The 18,113-nt window shown below is 42.4% G+C and overlaps 1 protein-coding gene across 2 annotated transcripts in view; it reads right to left on the bottom strand.

Moving 5' to 3' along the window:
- vps50 (VPS50 EARP/GARPII complex subunit) overlaps positions 1 to 18,113 on the bottom strand; it is a 335,202-nt gene that overhangs the window by 258,293 nt on the left and 58,796 nt on the right. For both annotated transcript variants that reach the window (XM_061882573.1, XM_061882574.1), the window contains exon 5: positions 8,357 to 8,410. In XM_061882573.1, coding sequence (XP_061738557.1) covers positions 8,357 to 8,410 — 54 coding nt within the window. The remainder of the gene's footprint in view (positions 1 to 8,356; positions 8,411 to 18,113) is intronic.

Genomic DNA, 18,113 nt, shown 5'->3' with positions numbered 1-18,113 from the left:
GTTTTTCTGCTAAAGCATGGGTGTCAAACTCTGGCCCGCCGTGTAATTTCATTTGGCCCTTGAAGCAATATCAAATTAACATTAGAGTTGGCCCGCCGCTGTAACACCACATTCACCGCTAATACTCATACTCGTCAACCCTCCCAATTTTCCCGGGAGACTCCCGAAGTTCAGTGCCCCTCCCGAATTTCTCCCGATTTCCACCCGGACAATAATATTGGTGGCGGGCCGTAAAAGCACTGCTTTTGGCGTTCTCTACATGTCGCCACGTCTGCTTTTCTTCCATAAAAACAGCGTGCCGGCCCACACACATAATATATGCGGCTCATACAAACACACGCAAGTGTATGCAAGGCATACTTGGTCAACCGCCATACAGGTCACACTGAGGGTGGCCGTATAAACAACTTTAACACTGTAACAAATATACGCCACACTGTGAACCCACAGCAAACAAGAATCTATCCATCTTTTTCCGCTTATCCAAGGTCGGGTCGCGGGGGCAACAGCCTAAGCAGGGAAACCCAGACTTCCCTTTCCCCAGCCACTTCGTCTAGCTCTTCCCGGGGGATCCTGAGGCGTTCCCAGGCCAGCCGGGAGACAGTCTTCCCAACGTGTCCTGGGTCTTTCCCGTGGCATTCTACCGGTTGGACGTGCCCTAAACACCTCCCTTGGGAGGCGTTCGGGTGGCATCCTGACCAGATACCCGAACCACCTCATCTGGCTCCTCCCGATGTTGAGGAGCAGCGGCTTTACTTTGAGTTCCTCCCGGATGGCACAGCTTCTCACCCTATCTCTAAGGGAGAGCCCCGAAACTCATTTCGGCCGCTTGTACCCGTGATCTTATCCTTTCGGTCATGACCCAAAGCTCATGACCATAGGTGAGGATGGGAACGTAGATCGACCGGTAAATTGAGAGCTTTGCCTTCCGGCTCAGCTCCTTCTTCACCACAACGGATCGGTACAGCGTCCGCATTACTGAAGACACCGCACCGATTTGACTGTCGATCTCACCATCCACTCTTCCCTCACTTGTGAACAAGACTCCTAGGTACTTGAACTCCTCCACTTGGGGCAGGGTCTCCCCCCCAACCCGGAGATGGCACTCCACCCTTTTCCGGGCGAGAACCATGGACTCGGACTTGGAGGTGCTGATTCTCATTCCGGTCGCTTCACACTTGGCTGCGAACCGATCCAGCGAGAGCTGAAGATCCCGGTCAGATGAAGCCATCAGGACCACATCCTCTGCAAAAAGCAGAGACCTAATCCTGCAGCCACCAAACCGGAACCCCTCAACGCCTTGACTGGGCCTAGAAATTCTGTCCATAAAAGTTATGAACAGAATCGGTGACAAAGGACAGCCTTGGCGGAGTCCAACACTCACTGGAAATGTGTCCGACTTACTGCCGGCAATGCGGACCAACCTCTGGCACTGATGATACAGGGAGCGGACCGCCACAATCAGACAGTCCGATACCCCATACTCTCTGAGCACTCCCCACAGCAAACAAGAATGACAAACACATTTCAGGAGAACATCCGCACCGTAACACAACATAAGCACAACCGGACAAATACCCAGAACCCCTTGCATCATTAACTCTTTCTGGACGCTACAATGTACACCCCCGCTACCATCAAACCCCGCCCCAACTCAAACCCGCCGCCGAAAAAAGGCATTAAATATGTGTTTTTATTTTATTTGATTTGCCATTGATATTTTTTAATTATTATTATTTGAAACTAGATTTTGCATGTCACTATAAAGTTATATAAACCTTTCTTGGTCAATATTCAATGCAAAACTTGTTTCGGTCCCTATTAAAGGGTTCATTTGTTCAACCTCGGCCCGCGGCTTTGTTATAAATGATAAATGGGTTGTACTTGTATAGCACTTTTCTACCTTCAAGGTACTCAAAGCGCTTTGACACTACTTCCACATTTACCCATTCACACACACATTCACACACAGATGGAGGGAGCTGCCATGCAAGGCGCCAACCAGCACCCATCAGGAGCAAGGGTGAAGTGTCTTGCTCAGGACACAACGGACGTGACGAGGTTGGTACTAGGTGGGATTTGAACCAGGGACCCTTGGGGTGCGCACGGCCACTCTGCCACTGCGCCACGCCATCCCCAGTGGGAGGGTGGCCGTGTTCAGTTTTAAATGTTGGCCCGCTCTGTATTTGAGTTTGACACCAGTGTACTAAAGGGATAGGACGATTGATCCGTGTTAAGGAAAGAATGAATGGGGCCATTTATCGTGAGATTTGGAGCCGAAACCTCCTTCAATCAGTGAGAGCTTTGAATGGTTGACCAAATACTTATTTTCCACCATAATTTACAAATAAATTCGTTAAAATTCCTACAATGTGAATTCTTGGATTTTTTTTTTCCATATTCTGTCTCTCATCTTAAGTGTGCACTTTAGATGTGACTTTAAGGTTTTACTACTTACGTATAAAATACTACACGGTCTAGCTCATATGTACCATATGTCCCGGCAAGAAATCTGCGTTCAAAAGACTCCGGCTTATTAGTGATTCCTAGAGCCCAAAAAAAGTCTGCGGGCTATAGAGCGTTTTCCGTTCGGGCTCCAGTACTCTGGAATGCCCTCCCGGTAACAGTTCGAGATGCTACCTCAGTAGAAGCATTTAAGTCTCACCTTAAAACTCATCTGTATACTCTAGCCTTTAAATAGACCTCCTTTTTAGACCAGTTGATCTGCCGCTTCTTTTCTTTCCCCTATGTCCCCCCCTCCCTTGTGGAGGGGGTCCGGTCCGATAACCATGGATGAAGTACTGGCTGTCCAGAGTCGAGACCCATGATGGACCGCTCGTCGGGACCCAGGATGGACCGCTCGCCTGTGTATCGGTTGGGGACATCTCTACGCTGCTGACCCGCCTCCGCTTGAGATGGTCTCCTGTGGACGGGACTCTCGCTGCTGTCTTGGATCCGCTTGAACTGAACTCTCGCGGCTGTGTTGGAGCCACTATGGATTGAACTTTCACAGTATCATGTTGGACCCGCTCGACATCCATTGCTTTCGGTCCCCTAGAGGGGGGGGGTTGCCCACATCTGAGGTCCTCTCCAAGGTTTCTCATAGTCAGCATTGTCACTGGCGTCCCACTGGATGTGAATTCTCCCTGCCCACTGGGTGTGAGTTTTCCTTGCCCTTTTGTGGGTTCTTCCGAGGATGTTGTAGTCGTAATGATTTGTGCAGTTCTTTGAGACATTTGTGATTTGGGGCTATATAAATAAACATTGATTGATTGATTGATTGAAGTGTACCTATGATGAAAATTACAGACCTCTGTCATCATTTTAAGTGGGAGAAATTGCACAATCGCTGGCTGACTAAATACTTTTTTGCCCCACTGTATATATATGGTGTATCGTGACACGGCCCTAAGTCAAGTGCGGTAAGCGAAGCCGTGACAATGGCGGTGGCCTTCACGTGACCTTCCACATGTGAAGACATGATAACATCTTTTGCGAGTGGAGGAGGAGGCCACTGGAGGCTCGTGGGCATCAGCAGTGATCAGACACAGGCTACGGCAGAAGGCGACTCCCTCCGTCGCGGTGAATCACATTAGATGCTTACCAGGCCGTCATTTGAAGCTCAAAGCCAGGGGTCTACATGTCTGCACAAATTATGTTTGCACTGGCGGCCTGGGGGCTGCATGCTATGCAGAAATATGCATTTCTGTTTACCTCTGCGATAGCAGATGGGTGTTGTTGATAGTGCAGGCCACGGCGGGAATTAAACTTCTACACAGATTCAGAGCCAGGAGTAAAAATGTAGCCTTTTTCTCTAATTCATGACAGTGCCTGTGAATGCAGGGAAATAATCATCATCATCGTAAATCATAAAACAACTGCGGAAATGTCTCTTCTGACTCATTATGACCTAAATGCAGAGGATTATGGAAAAGGGCCCTCTGAACCCGTCGGGGCATTTTTACAGGCCGTCTGTTTGCGAGCGGAGATGAGTGCTGGCGAAACCCCCCGCTAATAAGTCGTGCTGGGGCAGAGTCACCGGGAGGGTTGGAGAAATAACGATCGCTTTGCGATCCACGGGCTGACCTTCAGAGGGCTGAACAATGGCGGTAATCAGAGGGCTGAACAATGGTAATCAGAGGGCATTCACGCTATCTGCAGGGCCAAAAGTGGAACCAAGATTATTTCATGAAGCCAATTAACATATTTTTCAGACCGATTATAAGGCGCACTGCCGATGAGCGGGTCTATTTAGGTCGATTTTCATACATTCATAAGGCGCATTAAAAGGGTCACATTGTGATTTTTTTCTAAATGTAAAAGACTTCCTTGTGGTCTACATCAGTGTTTTTCATCCATTGCGATACAGTCTGGTGTGCCGTGGGAGATTATCTATCCATCCATTTTCTACTGCTTATTCCCTTTGGGGTCGCTGGTGCCTATCTCAGCTACAATCGGGCGGAGGGCGTGGTACACCCTGGACAAGTCGCCACCTCATCGCAGGGCCAACACAGATAGACGATCTAATTTCACCTAAATGTTTTTTACAAATCAGTGATTGTAGTCTGCAAATGATGTGTTGTTTTTGAGCGTTGGTGCAGTCTAGAAATCGGCAGATTAACCGTGTAATACTCTTCCATATCAGTAGGTGGCAGCTGGTAGCTAATTGCTTTGTAGCGGAAGGCAGCTTGCAGGTAAAAATCTAACTAATGCTTAAGCCAAAAAAAAAAAAAAAAAGGGAGTGCCTCTAAGAAGAGATATTGAAGCTTAGGGAAGGCTATGCAGAACGAAACCAAAACTGAACTGGCTGCAAAGTAAACAAAAACAGAATGCTGGACGACAGCAAAGACTTACTGTGGAGCAGAAAGTCCTTACGGCGTCCACAAAGTACATCCGTACATGACATGACAATCAACAATGTCCCCACAAAGAAGGATTAAAAAACAACATAAATATTTTTGGTCACTAAAACAAAGTTTATGCGGGAAATATCACTCAAAGGAAGACATGAAACTGCTACAGGGAAATACCAAAAAAAGAGAAAAAGCCACCAAAATAGGAGCGCAAGAATAAAAGTAAAACACTACACACAGGAAAACAGCAAAAAAAAGTCCAAATAAGTCAGGGTGTGATGTGACAGGTGATGGCAGTACACCTACTTTGAGACAAGAGCTATAGTGATGCATGATTGGTTATGCCTTAAAGGGGAACATTATCACAATTTCAAAAGGGTTAAAAACAATAAAAATCAGTTCCCAGTGGCTTGTTGTATTTTTTGAATTTTTTTTCAAAATTTTACTGGTTTCGGAATATCCCTAAATAAAGCTTTAAAGTGCTTTATTTTCGCTCTTTGCGAAGACACTGGCCATTTCCCTGTGACGTCACACAGTGCTGCCAATGTAGACAAACAGCGGGAATACCACAGCAAGATATAGCGACATTAGCTCGGATTCAAACTCGGATTTCAGCGACTTAAGCGATTCAACAAATTAGGCATGTATTGAAACAGATGGTTGGAGTATGAAAGTATTGAAGAAGAAACTGAAGATATTGAGCAAATTCATAGCCATAGCATGGCCGAATAGCTGCGTTAGCATCGCCGGTAAAATGTGCGGACCAAACGATCAGGACTTTCGCATCTTTTGACACTGGAGCAACTTAAATCCGTCGATTGGTAAGTGTTTTTTTCGCATTAAATGTGGGTGGAAGGAAACGTAATATAATTGCAAATGCATCTACAGGTTATCCATACATCTCTGTTCCATGTCTGCTTTAGCACCGCCGGTAAATAGCATGTTAGCATCGATTAGCATAGCATGTTAGTATCGATTAGCTGGCAGTCAACATCAACAAAACTCACCTTTGTGATTTCGTTGACTATCGTTGCAAATGCATCTGCAGGTTATCCATACATCTCTGTGCCATGTCTGCCTTAGCATCGTCGGTAAAATGTGGAGACACTCTGGCACATTCAATGGGGGTCTGGCGGCAGACACTTTGGCATCTTCGGGCCAGTGGTGCAACTTGAATCCCTCCCTGTTAGTGTTATTACACCCTCCGACAACACACCGACGAGGCATGATGTCTCCAAGCTTCCAAAAAATAGTCACAAAAACGGAAAATAACAGAGCTGTGACCCGGTGTTTGTAATGTGTTGAAAATGAAAATGGTGGGTGTGTTACCTCGGCGACGTCACATTCTGACGTCACCGTCAGAAAGGCGTTTAATTCGCCAAAATTCACCCATTTTGAGTTCGGAAATCGGTTAAAAAAATAGATGGTCTTTTTTTTGCACCATCAAGGTATATATTGACGCTTACATAGGTCTGCTGATAATGTTCCCCTTTAAAGTCATAGTCAACGACTTTTTACTGTCAACTGAGTTAAGTTTTTTAATGATTTCTGCTGGTGGTGTGACTCCGGATATTTTATTTTTCGGCTCAAAAAAGGTTGAAAAACACTGCTCTACATAACATGTAATGGTGGTTCTTTGGTTAAAATGTTGCATAGATGATGTTTTACACATCATCTTCAAGTCTCTTTCTGACAGTCGCTTCAGGTCAGGATGCGCCGTTTTGTGGGCGGTCTTATTTACGTAGCTCACCTTTAACAGCGTCTTTTCTTCTTCATATTTGTTGTAGCGGTGTAGCGTGCAAGGATGGGAGTGGAAGACGTGTCAAAAGGTGGCGCTAACTGTTTAAACGAATTTCAGACTTTACTTCAATCAATAACGGAGCAGCATCTCCTCATCCGCCGCAAGGATGTCCCGTGAAAAAACGTCCGAGCGGAACTCTCTAATACAGGGGTCGGGAACCTTTTTGGCTGAGAGAGCCAAAAAGCCAAATATTTTAAAATGTATTTCCCTAAGAGCCATATAATATTTTTTTTACACTGAACAAAACTAAACGCGTGCATTTTTAAGTAAGACCAACATTTCTAGAGTATAATGGGTCTCTTATTCTTTGTAATAACATTGTTATTCTCGAGCTAACTGTGGAATGGGCGTGGCCTGCTGCCCTGCAGCGAACAGGGGTGTGCCAGGACCGGCCTCGAAATTAGAGACAGGTGCGTAGATGGCCCAGCTGGGCTTTGTTATGTAATCACCTGTCGCTCTGTTATAAGCAGCAGCCAGGAGGAGAGACGGGGTTGGGGCTGGAGCCAGAGCGCGAGCGAAAACAAAAGAGAAAAATACAATTGCTGGAAAGCAACTGAGAGACTTATTGAAAAATAAAACAATATTGTAACCCTGAAACAGGCTCTCATGTTGGTCCTTGGTGGTCTGACAAACCCCAGGAGGGCAAGCCCCACACTAACCAAGAATAAATAAATAACTTCTTACCATTAACGCAAATTCTTGAACGGGTAAATGGATTAAAAATGCATGAGAATGTTTTATATATTGAACATTATTTTTAACACTGTGATTATAAGTGGAATCATTCATTACTTATCATATTAAGCAATGTCAGCTAAGATTTATCCGAGAGCCAGATGCAGTCATCAAAAGAGCCACATCTGGCTCACGAGCCATAGGTTCCCTACCCCTGCTCTAATAACTAAAGTTCCTTGGGTGAACAATTTAAGTCACTATACAGCTTGTACATAAAATGTTGGTTTTAAAGCACTCTCTCGGCAGAATAGAGCGAATCTCATCGCCTCCTTTGTAAGCTGACTTTTGCTAGAGTTTATTTACAATTTAGAATGCGTTAAAAAGTGTGCTTGTCTCACATAAGGATTGTGAATGATAGACACAACTCCAAAAAAGTGCAGTTCTCTTTTAAGGTCAGATATCTATATTTTGTCCATCATGTTTATGTATATTTGTTCAGACTAAAAAAAATTAAGTTAGAAAAAATGATATATAAATAAATGGACTTTTTGCTTGTACGTTGCCTTCGTTGCTCTGCATCCTAAGGTCCAGACAAACGACGACAAGACAAGAACATAAAATCTATGGCACAAATACATGCAGCTAGGAAATTAAGTTATTGAACGTATTGATAATTGTTCATCTCCTTTTGCATGTGCCCATAATGACTCCTAACAGGTCAATAAAGTGTGGTTCTGCAGCAATATGGCCAGACTGAGAGCAGCTGACTGCAGAATAATGACTCGGACCAAAATATACTCTCACACACTCACGTCAAATCCCCGATGCACACATTTCCGGTCATTGCAACATCACAGGATGAGGAAAGTAGGGATTTTACGGGATTAAGTTCTATTATGTGAGGATATTCTGAATTAAATCAATCTTACTCCTCACTTTTCAATCTGGCTAACGCAGTGTCGAGCAAGAGGGTAGATTGTTGTGGCGACGACAATTTTGTAAGAAAAAAAAAAAAGGGATGTTTTACCTTGACGTAAGATGGCTGTTTCTCCAAAATGAGATCGGCAACCTTTTTGGAAACCTGCAAAGATGAGAAATGTATTAAAAAGAGGAGAAACGTTTCCTGAATGTCAAGCCCACAAAACAATGTTAGATAAACACCTAGATCGAAATTATGGCTGCCCTCAGAGGGTCGCTGTCAGAATAATTGCATCGAAGTTATCACTAAAATTTGTGTTGCCATGCGTTCCCGGCGAGAGGAAAAAAGCTGTCTTGAAATAAGATGTTCTTCATCCTGCTCCTTCTCCAGCTTGGGTGTGTAAATATGTGTTTAGTTGCCAAAGTTTAATTGTCTTTTGATCAAAAATGCACATCAATGAAGGAGATAGATAAAAAATGAATGGGAAAACAAATTAATTAATTAAAGCTGCAAGCAGCATTGGTCGGGTCCGCCTTTGGCCGCTGCCAAGCCCTGGTCTAAGTCAGACCTACATAGAGGTCTTTGTTTCATGTCTCCACAACACTCCTAACAGAAGTTACGAGCAGTTTTGTCTGGGTTTTTTCCTAGGGGGCGCTAGAGCGCAATTTTGACTTTTGAGATATAATTTTTTATTAAATGGCAATTTTCGCCAGTCCTGATGTGTGTGTAAAATTTGGTGAGTTTTGAAGCATGTTAAGGGGGTCAAATTACAGATCGACGTTTCTGGATGTTGTTGATAAATGGCTTTCGCTTAGCATAGTAAAGCTGTAACTTGCACTTTGAAGCATTTTAAGGGGCTCAAATTACAGCTCAAAGAGGCAAAAATGCCTTTTTTTAGGAAACTTTGCGCAGGGGTTCTTTGAAGGCGCGTAAAATCAAAACCGGAGCAGTAATCAAAACTTTTAATCAGAAGGGTTTAAACTCTCTCCTGTGCGAGTTTGAAGCCGAAACGACAAACCCGCTCAGAGGAGATAACTTTTGAAAAAAGGTGACGGGTGTTTACAAAACTTTTATTTTGAAGGGGTAATTTTTAACTTCCTGTTGATTTTTGCTGAAGGATGTCAATAATTAAAATGTAGGTCTGAGTGAGACCTACATAGAGGTTTTTGTTTCAGGTCTGTCCGACATTCCTACTGGAAGTTACAAGCCATTTTGTCTGTGTTTTCTTCCTAGGAGCAGTTTTTTCTGTGTTTTATCCAAAAATTGCGCTAGAGTGCATTTTTGAGTTTTGGGGTTTGGTTTTTTCATTAAATTGCAGTTTCTGCGAGTCCTGATGTGTGTGCCAAGTTTGGTGAGTTTTGAAAAATTTTAAGGGGATCAAATTACAGCTCAAAGAGGCAAAAATAGCATTTTTTGCGAAAATTTTGCTTTGAAGTGGTTTTTGTCAACTTCCTGTTGATTTTTGCTACATAAGTTTGAATTGGGGAATGTAAGTCTGAGTCAGTCCTACATAAAGGTTTTTGTTGCATGTCTCTACGACATTCCTAGCGGAAGTTACAACCAGTCTGTTTTTTTTTCCTAGGGGGCGCTAGAGCGCATTTTTAGGGCCCGCATGGCCCATTGCCAAAGGACCTATTGTTTTTCGTGCCTTTTACTATTATTCTTTATTTATTATTATTCCGACGCCTCTTTGAACTGTAATTTGACCCCCTGAACATGCTTCAAAACTCACCAAATTTCACACTCATCAGAACTGGCGAAAATTCCCATCTAATAGAAAAACCAAACCCCAAAAATCAAAAATGCGTTCTAGCGCCCCCTAGGAAAAAAAATAGACTGCTTGTAACTTCCGTTAGGAATGTCGTAGAGACATGAAACAAAAACCTCTATGTAGGTCTGACTTAGACCTACATTTCCCAATTTAAACTTCTGTAGCAAAAATCAACAGGAAGTTGGCAAAAACCCCTTCAAAGCAAAATTTTCGCAAAAAATGCTATTTTTGCCTCTTTGAGCTGTAATTTGACCCCCTTAAAATGCTTCAAAACTCACCAAACTTGGCACACACATAAGGACTGGCAAAAATTGCGATATAATGAAAAAAACAAACCCCAAAACTCAAAATTGCGCTCTAGCGCAATTTTTGAATAAAACACAGAAAAAACTGCTCCTAGGAAGAAAACAGACAAAACTGCTTGTAACTTCCCGTAGGAATGTCAGAAAGACATGAAACAAAAACCTCCATGTAGGTCTCACTTAGACCTACATTTTAATGATCAACATCCTTTAGCAAAAATCAACAGGAAGTTAAAAATTACCCCTTCAAAATAAAAGTTTTGTAAAAACCCGTCACCTTTTTCAAACGTTATCTCCTCTGAGCGTGTTTGTCGTTTCAGCTTCAAACTCGCACAGAAGAGAGTTTGAACCTTTCTAATTAAAAGTTATCGAAAGAGTTTTGATTACTGCGCCGGTTTGGATTTTACGCACCATCAAAAAAACCTGCGCAAATTTTCCTAAAAAAAGTCATTCTTGCCTCTTTGAGCTGTAATTTGACCCCCTTAAAATGCTTCAAGGTGCAAGTTAAAGCACTACTATGCAAAGTGAAAGCCATTTATCAACAACATCCAGAAAAAACGATCTGTAATTTCACCCCCTTAACATGCTTCAAAACTCACCAAATTTTACACACACATTAGGACTGGCTAAAATTGCCATCTAATAAAAAAAACCAAACCCCAAAAATCAAAAGTGCGCTCTAGCGCCCCCTAAGAAAAAACAGACAAAACTGCTTGTAACTTCTGTTAGGAATGTCATAGAGACATGAATAAAAAACTTCTATGTAGGTTTGACTAAGACCAGGGCTTGAGTCTCGGCGGCAGCAGCCAAAGGCGGGCCCGACCAACGCTGCTTGCAGCTTTAATTGATTTTTGGGTTTTGTTTTTTTTATTAGATGGCAATTTTCGCCAGTTCTGATGAGTGTGTGAAATTTGGTGAGTTTTGAAGCATGTTCAGGGGGTCAAATTACAGTTCAAAGAGGCGTCGGAATAATAAAGAATAAAACGCACCAGTTTCAATAAGGTCCTTGGCCCATTGCAAAGGACTCCTTTGGAGTCCTTTGCAATGGGCCTGCGGACCCTAATTAAGTTCCAGGAGTAGACATGCACGATATGAAAATCTACTTTTTTTTTTTTTTTTTTACTGAGGACTCATTTCTTGGTCAGTAACTTGATGTTTACGCATCGAATCATTTGCAACTCAGTACATAAACTGACTTTGATCGATTGCTTGTTACTTACCGTATCAAATATGCATTATGGCAAATTGGCGCACGACTATGCGAGGGATTCTTCGTGCGTGGATGAACACAATGATTGGGGAAAATAAATATTCGTCTGCTACAGCACAGGAAGGAGTAGTCAAGGTAATGGGGAGAAATGTCAGAGTGTAACTACTGAAATATTACACCTCAAAGGAAGGTCAACATGGCACCGATAGGCAATTCACTTTTGATTACAAAACACAAGGTGTAAAAGGGTTGCCAGGGTTCAAAGCCATGAAACCTGGGTCGGAAACAAGACTTGGCTCGGAGTCATGCACCAGTTAGAGGCTTCTTGTGCCGTATAATTGGATTGCAAAAGCCGCTCGGTTCAGACGCGATTCAGCAAATGAGATAAATCGTACAAAACGAGTCAACGAGCTATAATTAACTTGTGAATACAAGCACTAAATTATTGTTGCAATTTAACTAATGATGTCTTGTTGGAAAGTTTGCCGGAAGAGAAAAAAAAGAACAGGGAAAGAACGCTGTTTACAATTCCAAGCAAAGACGAAGACGAAACATGCGATTTATATATTTTTTTAGACTGTGCACCAAGCGTTCGCTCATTTGCACGTAAGTAACATACAAACCCTGTTTCCATATGAGTTGGAAATTTTGTTAGATGTAAATATAAACAGAATACAATGATTTGCAAATCATTTTCAACCCATATTCAGTTGAATATGCTACAAAGACAACATATTTGATGTTCAAACTGATAAACATTTTTTTTTTTTGCAAATAATCATTAACTTTAGAATTTGATGCCAGCAACACGTGACAAAGAAGTTTGTAAAGGTGGCAATAAATACTGATAAAGTCGAGGAATGCTCATCAAACACTTATGTGGAACATCCCACAGGTGTGCAAGCTAATTGGGAACAGGTGGGTGCCGTGACTGGGTATTAAAACATCCATCTATCCATCCATTTCCTACCGCTTATTCCCTTCGGGGGGGCGCAGGAGCCTCTCTCAGCTAAAATCGGGGCCGGAATAAAAACATTTTCCCAAAAAATGCTCAGTCTTTTACAAGAAATAATGGGGCGAAGTAGACCCCTTTGTCCACAACTGTGTGAGCAAATAGTCAAACAGTTTAAGAACAACGTTTCTCAAAGTACAATCGCAAGAAATTTAAGGATTTCAACATCTACGCTCCATGATATCATCAAAAGGTTCAGAGAATCTCGAGAAATCACTTCACGTAAGCGGCATGGCCGGAAACCAACATTAAATGACCATGACCTTCGATCTGTCGGACGGCACTGTATCAAAAACCGACATCAATCTCTAAAGGATATCACCACATGGTCTCAGGAACACTTCAGAAAACCACTGTCACTAAATACAGTTGGTCGCTACATCTGTCAGTGCAAGTTAAAGCTCTACTATGCAAAGCAAAAGCCATTTATCAACAACATCCAGAAACGCCGCCGGCTTCTCTGGGCCCGAGATCATCTAAGATGGACTGATGCAAAGTGGAAAAGTGTCCTGTGGTCTGACGAGTCCACATTTAAAATTATTTTTGGAAATATTTGACATGGTGTCATCCGGACCAAAGGGGAAGCGAACCTTCCAGACTGTTATCGACGCAAAGTCCAAAAGTCAGCATCTGTGATGATATGGGGGTGCATTAGTACCCAAGGCATGGGTAACTTACACATCTGTGAAGGCACCATTAATGCTGAAAGGTACATACAGCTTTTGAAACAACCTATGCTGCCATCTAAGCGCCGTCTTTTTCATGGACGCCCCTGCTTATTTCAGCAAGACAATGCCAAGCCACGTGTTAAAACAGCATGGTTTCGTAGTAAAAGAGGGCGGGTACTTTCCTGGCCCGCCTGCAGTCCAGACCTGTCTTCCATCGAAAATGTGTGGCGCATTATAAAGCGTAAAATACGACAGCGGAGACCCCGGACTGTTGAACAACTGAAGCTCTCCATAAAACAAGAATGGGAAAGAATTCCACTTTCAAAGCTTAAACAATTGGTTTCCTCAGTTCCCAAACATTTGAGTGCTGTTAAAAGAAAAGGTGATGTAACCCAACTACTTTGGCACGTGTTGCAGCCATTAAATTCTAAGTTATTATTTGCAAAAAAAAAAAAAATTATGAGTTTGAACATCAAATATATTTTCTTTGTAGCATATTCAACTGAATATGGGTTGAAAATGATTTGCAAATCATTGTATTCCGTTCATATTTACATGTAACACAATTTCCCAACTCATATGGAAACGGGGTTTGTAGATCTACATGTTTATTTTGCCTGAAAAGTGGTACGTTTGCCTTCTCACGCCAGCCCTTATTGTGCTGTGCAGACCAATTAGAGCTAAACTGGCAGGGACTAATTGAAGGAGTAGACCATATCAAGCAGCAAAGTCACTTAAGGTTCAGTCATGCTGATTAGGATGCTCAGAGAGCCTGAACTCCATGCCCAGGGAGCATTTCACCTGGAGCGTAACGCAAACAAGTCGGAACGCTGACGCAATCGGCCAAACTTTACAAAGGAGGATACTGCTCAGTTTAACTGGAAGTGTAAAAGATGTCATCACTTTAGCCATTGGTGGTTGCAGCGGTGCATCAAAAAGAAAAGTGTCACATGAGAGGGAAAATGTATGTTGTCAATTACTAGAGATGTCGGATAATGGCTTTTTTGCCGATATCTGATATTGTTCAACTCTTAATTACTGATTCCGATATCAACCGATACCGATATATTATTGCTTATTTTGTTGTGATGCCCCACTGGATGCATTAGAGCAGGGGTGCCCACACTTTTTCTGCAGGCGAGCTACTTTTCAATTGACCAACTCGAGGGGATCTACCTCATTTATATATATCATTTATATTTATTTATTTATGAAAGAGACATTTTTGTAAACAAGTTAAATGTGTTTAATAATACAAGCATGTGTAACACATATAGATGTCTTTCTTTCACGAAGACAAGAATATAAGTTGGTGTATTACCTGATTCTGATGACTTGCATTGATTGGAATCAGACAGTAATGATGATAACGCCCACATTTTCAAATGGAGGAGAAAAAAAGTTGTCCTTTCTGTACAATACCACATGAAAGTGGTTGGTTTTTGGCATCTAATTCATCCAGCTTCCATACACTTTACAAGAAAAACATTGGCGGCAAATTCCGTAGCTTGCTTGATTGACATTCACGGCACCTGAGGGTCTTGTGAGATGACGCTGGCCGCTGCCAGTTCATTATTATGAAAAAATGACAGAGAGGAAGGCGAGAAACACTTTTTATTTCAACAGACTTTAGCGCCGTCCCTTCCGTCAAAACTCTAAAGGCCGACTGCACATTTCCTATCTTCACAATAAAAGCCCTGCTTCATGCTGCCTGCGCTAACAAAATAAGAGTCTCAGAAAGCTGGCGTGCACAAGTGATGTGCACGCCAGCTTTCTGAGGGATCGCTTGTGCACGCCAGTTTTCCGAGACTCTGTATTTAGTTAGCGCAGGCAGCATGAAGCAGGGCTTTTATTGTGAAGATAGGAAATGTGCAGCCGGCCTTTAGAGTTTTGACGGAAGGTACGGCGCGAGAGTCTGTTGAAATAAAAAGTGTTTCTCGCCTTCCTCTCGGTCATATTTTCATAATAATGATCTTGCAGCAGCCAGCGTCATCTCACAAGACCCTTCGGTACCGTGAATGTCATTTAAGTGACGTCTTGGTGAAGATTGATGATCACTAATTTTTAGGTCTATTTTTTTTAAAAGCCTGGCTGGAGATCGACTGACACACCCCCCGCGGTCGACTGGTAGCTCGCGATCGACGTAATGGGCACCCCTGCATTAGAGAATGTAACAAGGTTACACAAAATAAATAAACTCAAGTTATGGAAAAAAATGCCATTGAACTCACAAAGAGCATTATTTTTTTTTTACATGCCTCAAAACAGCAGCTTGGAATTTGGGACATGCTCTCCCTTAGAGAGCATGAGGAGGTTGAGGTGGGGGTTAGAGGTTAGCGGGGGATGTATATCGTAGCCTCCTGGGATTCTGGGTATTTGCTCTGTTGTGTTTTATGTTGTGTTACGGTGCAGATGTTCTCCCGAAATGTGTTTGTCATTCTTGTTTGGTGTGGGTTCACACATTTGTAACAGTGTTAAAGTTGTTAATACGGCCAGCCTCTGTGTGACCTGTATGGCTGTTGACCAAGTATGCCTTGCATTCACTTGTGTGTGTGAAAAACTGTAGATATCATGTGACTGGGCCGGCACGCAAAGGCAGTGCCTTTAAGGTTTATTGGCGCTCCGTACTTCTCCCTATGTCCCGTGTACCACTCCGTACAGCGGCGTTTTAAAAAGTCATACATTTTACCTTTTGAAACCATTTTAAAGCATTTATCGGCCGATATTATTGGACATCTCTATTTATCTGACCTGCTTTTACCATATTAACCATCTTAGATCCTGAGGTCCTATGGCACCAAACTTTACTGACTTATTTCACAGCTACTCTCTATTCAGCGACGCCTCTTTCACTCTCTCACTCACTCATTCACTCTGTCTACTCTTTCCTGTCTCATCAGCGCTTCCTCGCCATTGTTAATGTTAGCGGAGTTGACTTTTTCAAAACGTGTGTTCTTGTAGCAATGTGGGTGTTGGAGTTAAGGAGGATTGTCTGGATTTCTGATCGTTTGTGAGGGCAGGAAAGTGACTTATTTGTGTTGGCATAGCAGTGCATACAGAAGACAGCAGTTTCGAGCTTGCTAATACAATAAACCGATAATTTCCGATATTACATTTTAAAGCATTTATCGGCCCGATAATATCGGCCGTCCGATATTATCGGAAATCTCTAGTAAACACCACAGCTTTTACCTTGCAGGTGTGCCTAATGGTGTGGCCAGTGAGCGTATAAAACAGTAGTCAGAGTTTCTATACAACAGCAGTGATTTGAAGCTTTTAGGAATGTGCTGCAAAAACAGTAGTAAAAGCACATTTTGTCTGACAAGCTGTTTTTAAGGATCGACTGCAGACATGCTGGTCAAAGATCCTCTCCAAAACACAAAATCAGCTTTAAAAAGGCTAGTCAAAGATCATATATGACAAGATCACTACTGTTTTAAGGAGCAATTGCAAAAATTCTTGGCAAATATCTTCAGTATGATAAATGTTTTTTAGACTTTTACTGCAATATTGCTCGTCAAAGCCGTTTCCACACGTCCGTTATTTGAAGTCTTTTGTATTTTTCTGCAAAAACGCTTGTCAAAGTTACCGTATTTTCCAGACTATAAGGTGCACATAAAATCTTTTTTTTCCCTCAAAACTCGACAGTGCGCCTTATAACCTTAGAACGGAATAATTCTAGTTTTGCCATTGTATTTGGTACATGGTGAAATGAGAAGTGTGACTAGGAGATGGCAGTCAAACAAAAGAGATACGTGTAGACTGCAATATGATGGCAATCGCACTAAAGAGATAGGTGTGGACTGCAATATGACTCAAGTAAACAGCACCATTTTGTATTTTTGTCAGAATAATTGTACATAAGCTGCGATGAGTTGGCGACTTGTCCAGGGTGTACCCCGCATACCGCCCGAATTCAGCTGAGATAGGCGCCAGCGACCCCAAAAAGGGACAAGCGGTAGAAAATGGATGGATGGAATTGTATATAAGTTATCACACAACTTGTTTGCTTTGAGTTTGGGTTGCCCTGAGGTTTGTGGTTGCGATCCACTGGAGCTTACAAAGCTGTCTTTGATCTTATCAACTAAAAGGCAGACAGCTTGTAAACCTCCACAGTGTGCGCCGTAGGTGTCGGTTTCTCAGATCTTGGACAGCCATAGGAAGGACCTTATCAGGACCCGAAATCTACAAGCAGAGAGGGGGCAAACCTGACACCGCTCCAAGCAGCTTTTTGTTTGAACCGTTTATGACCCAGTGCAGCAGCTGTTTATTAACCCCTCCCCTTAGAAGCAGCTGCAGCTATATAATCAGGACCTGCCCAAATAAATGAGGAGGCGTGTGGAGCTTGTTCCTCAGAGCGGCAGGGTGACACTGTACGAGGGTGCAAGTCGACGTGTTCTCTTAATGAGCTAAATTGAATCCTGTCTGTTTGATTCCTTGCTTCTTGTATTGTTTAATGGATAGTTCGGTGTTTGAACCTGAAAATGTTCCATTGAAAATATATATACATTACACACGGCGCTCAAAAATCCATCCAAATGTTTTAGTACGACTTTGGTAAGCTATGAAGCCGCACCGCTGTGTTTCAACATAGGAGTATTATTATGGTGTGTGTATAAGGTAAGATATATTATCTGGCGTTCTGCTTCGCATTATTATGCAAAAGGAACTTTTCTTACCTTCTGGTACCTGCTAATGTGTATTTGGGTATACTGCAAAAAAGTTTTTTCAAAGTAGTCCAAATGACAGGAGTGCATTGTTGTTTTAAGGACAAGCTGAAAAAAATGCTTAACAAAGATACTCAATATTAAAAGAATACTTTGCTGTTTTTAGGAATATACTGGAAAACTGCTCGTCAAAGTTTTTCAACATGAAAATTGTTTGCAGTTTTTAAGATTTTAC

Source organism: Nerophis ophidion, linkage group LG21, assembly GCF_033978795.1.
Source record: "Nerophis ophidion isolate RoL-2023_Sa linkage group LG21, RoL_Noph_v1.0, whole genome shotgun sequence".
NCBI classification, from domain to species: Eukaryota; Metazoa; Chordata; class Actinopteri; order Syngnathiformes; family Syngnathidae; genus Nerophis; species Nerophis ophidion.
The sequence above is the reverse complement of the archived record's forward strand: the minus strand, read 5'-3'. Positions and strand labels throughout refer to the sequence as shown.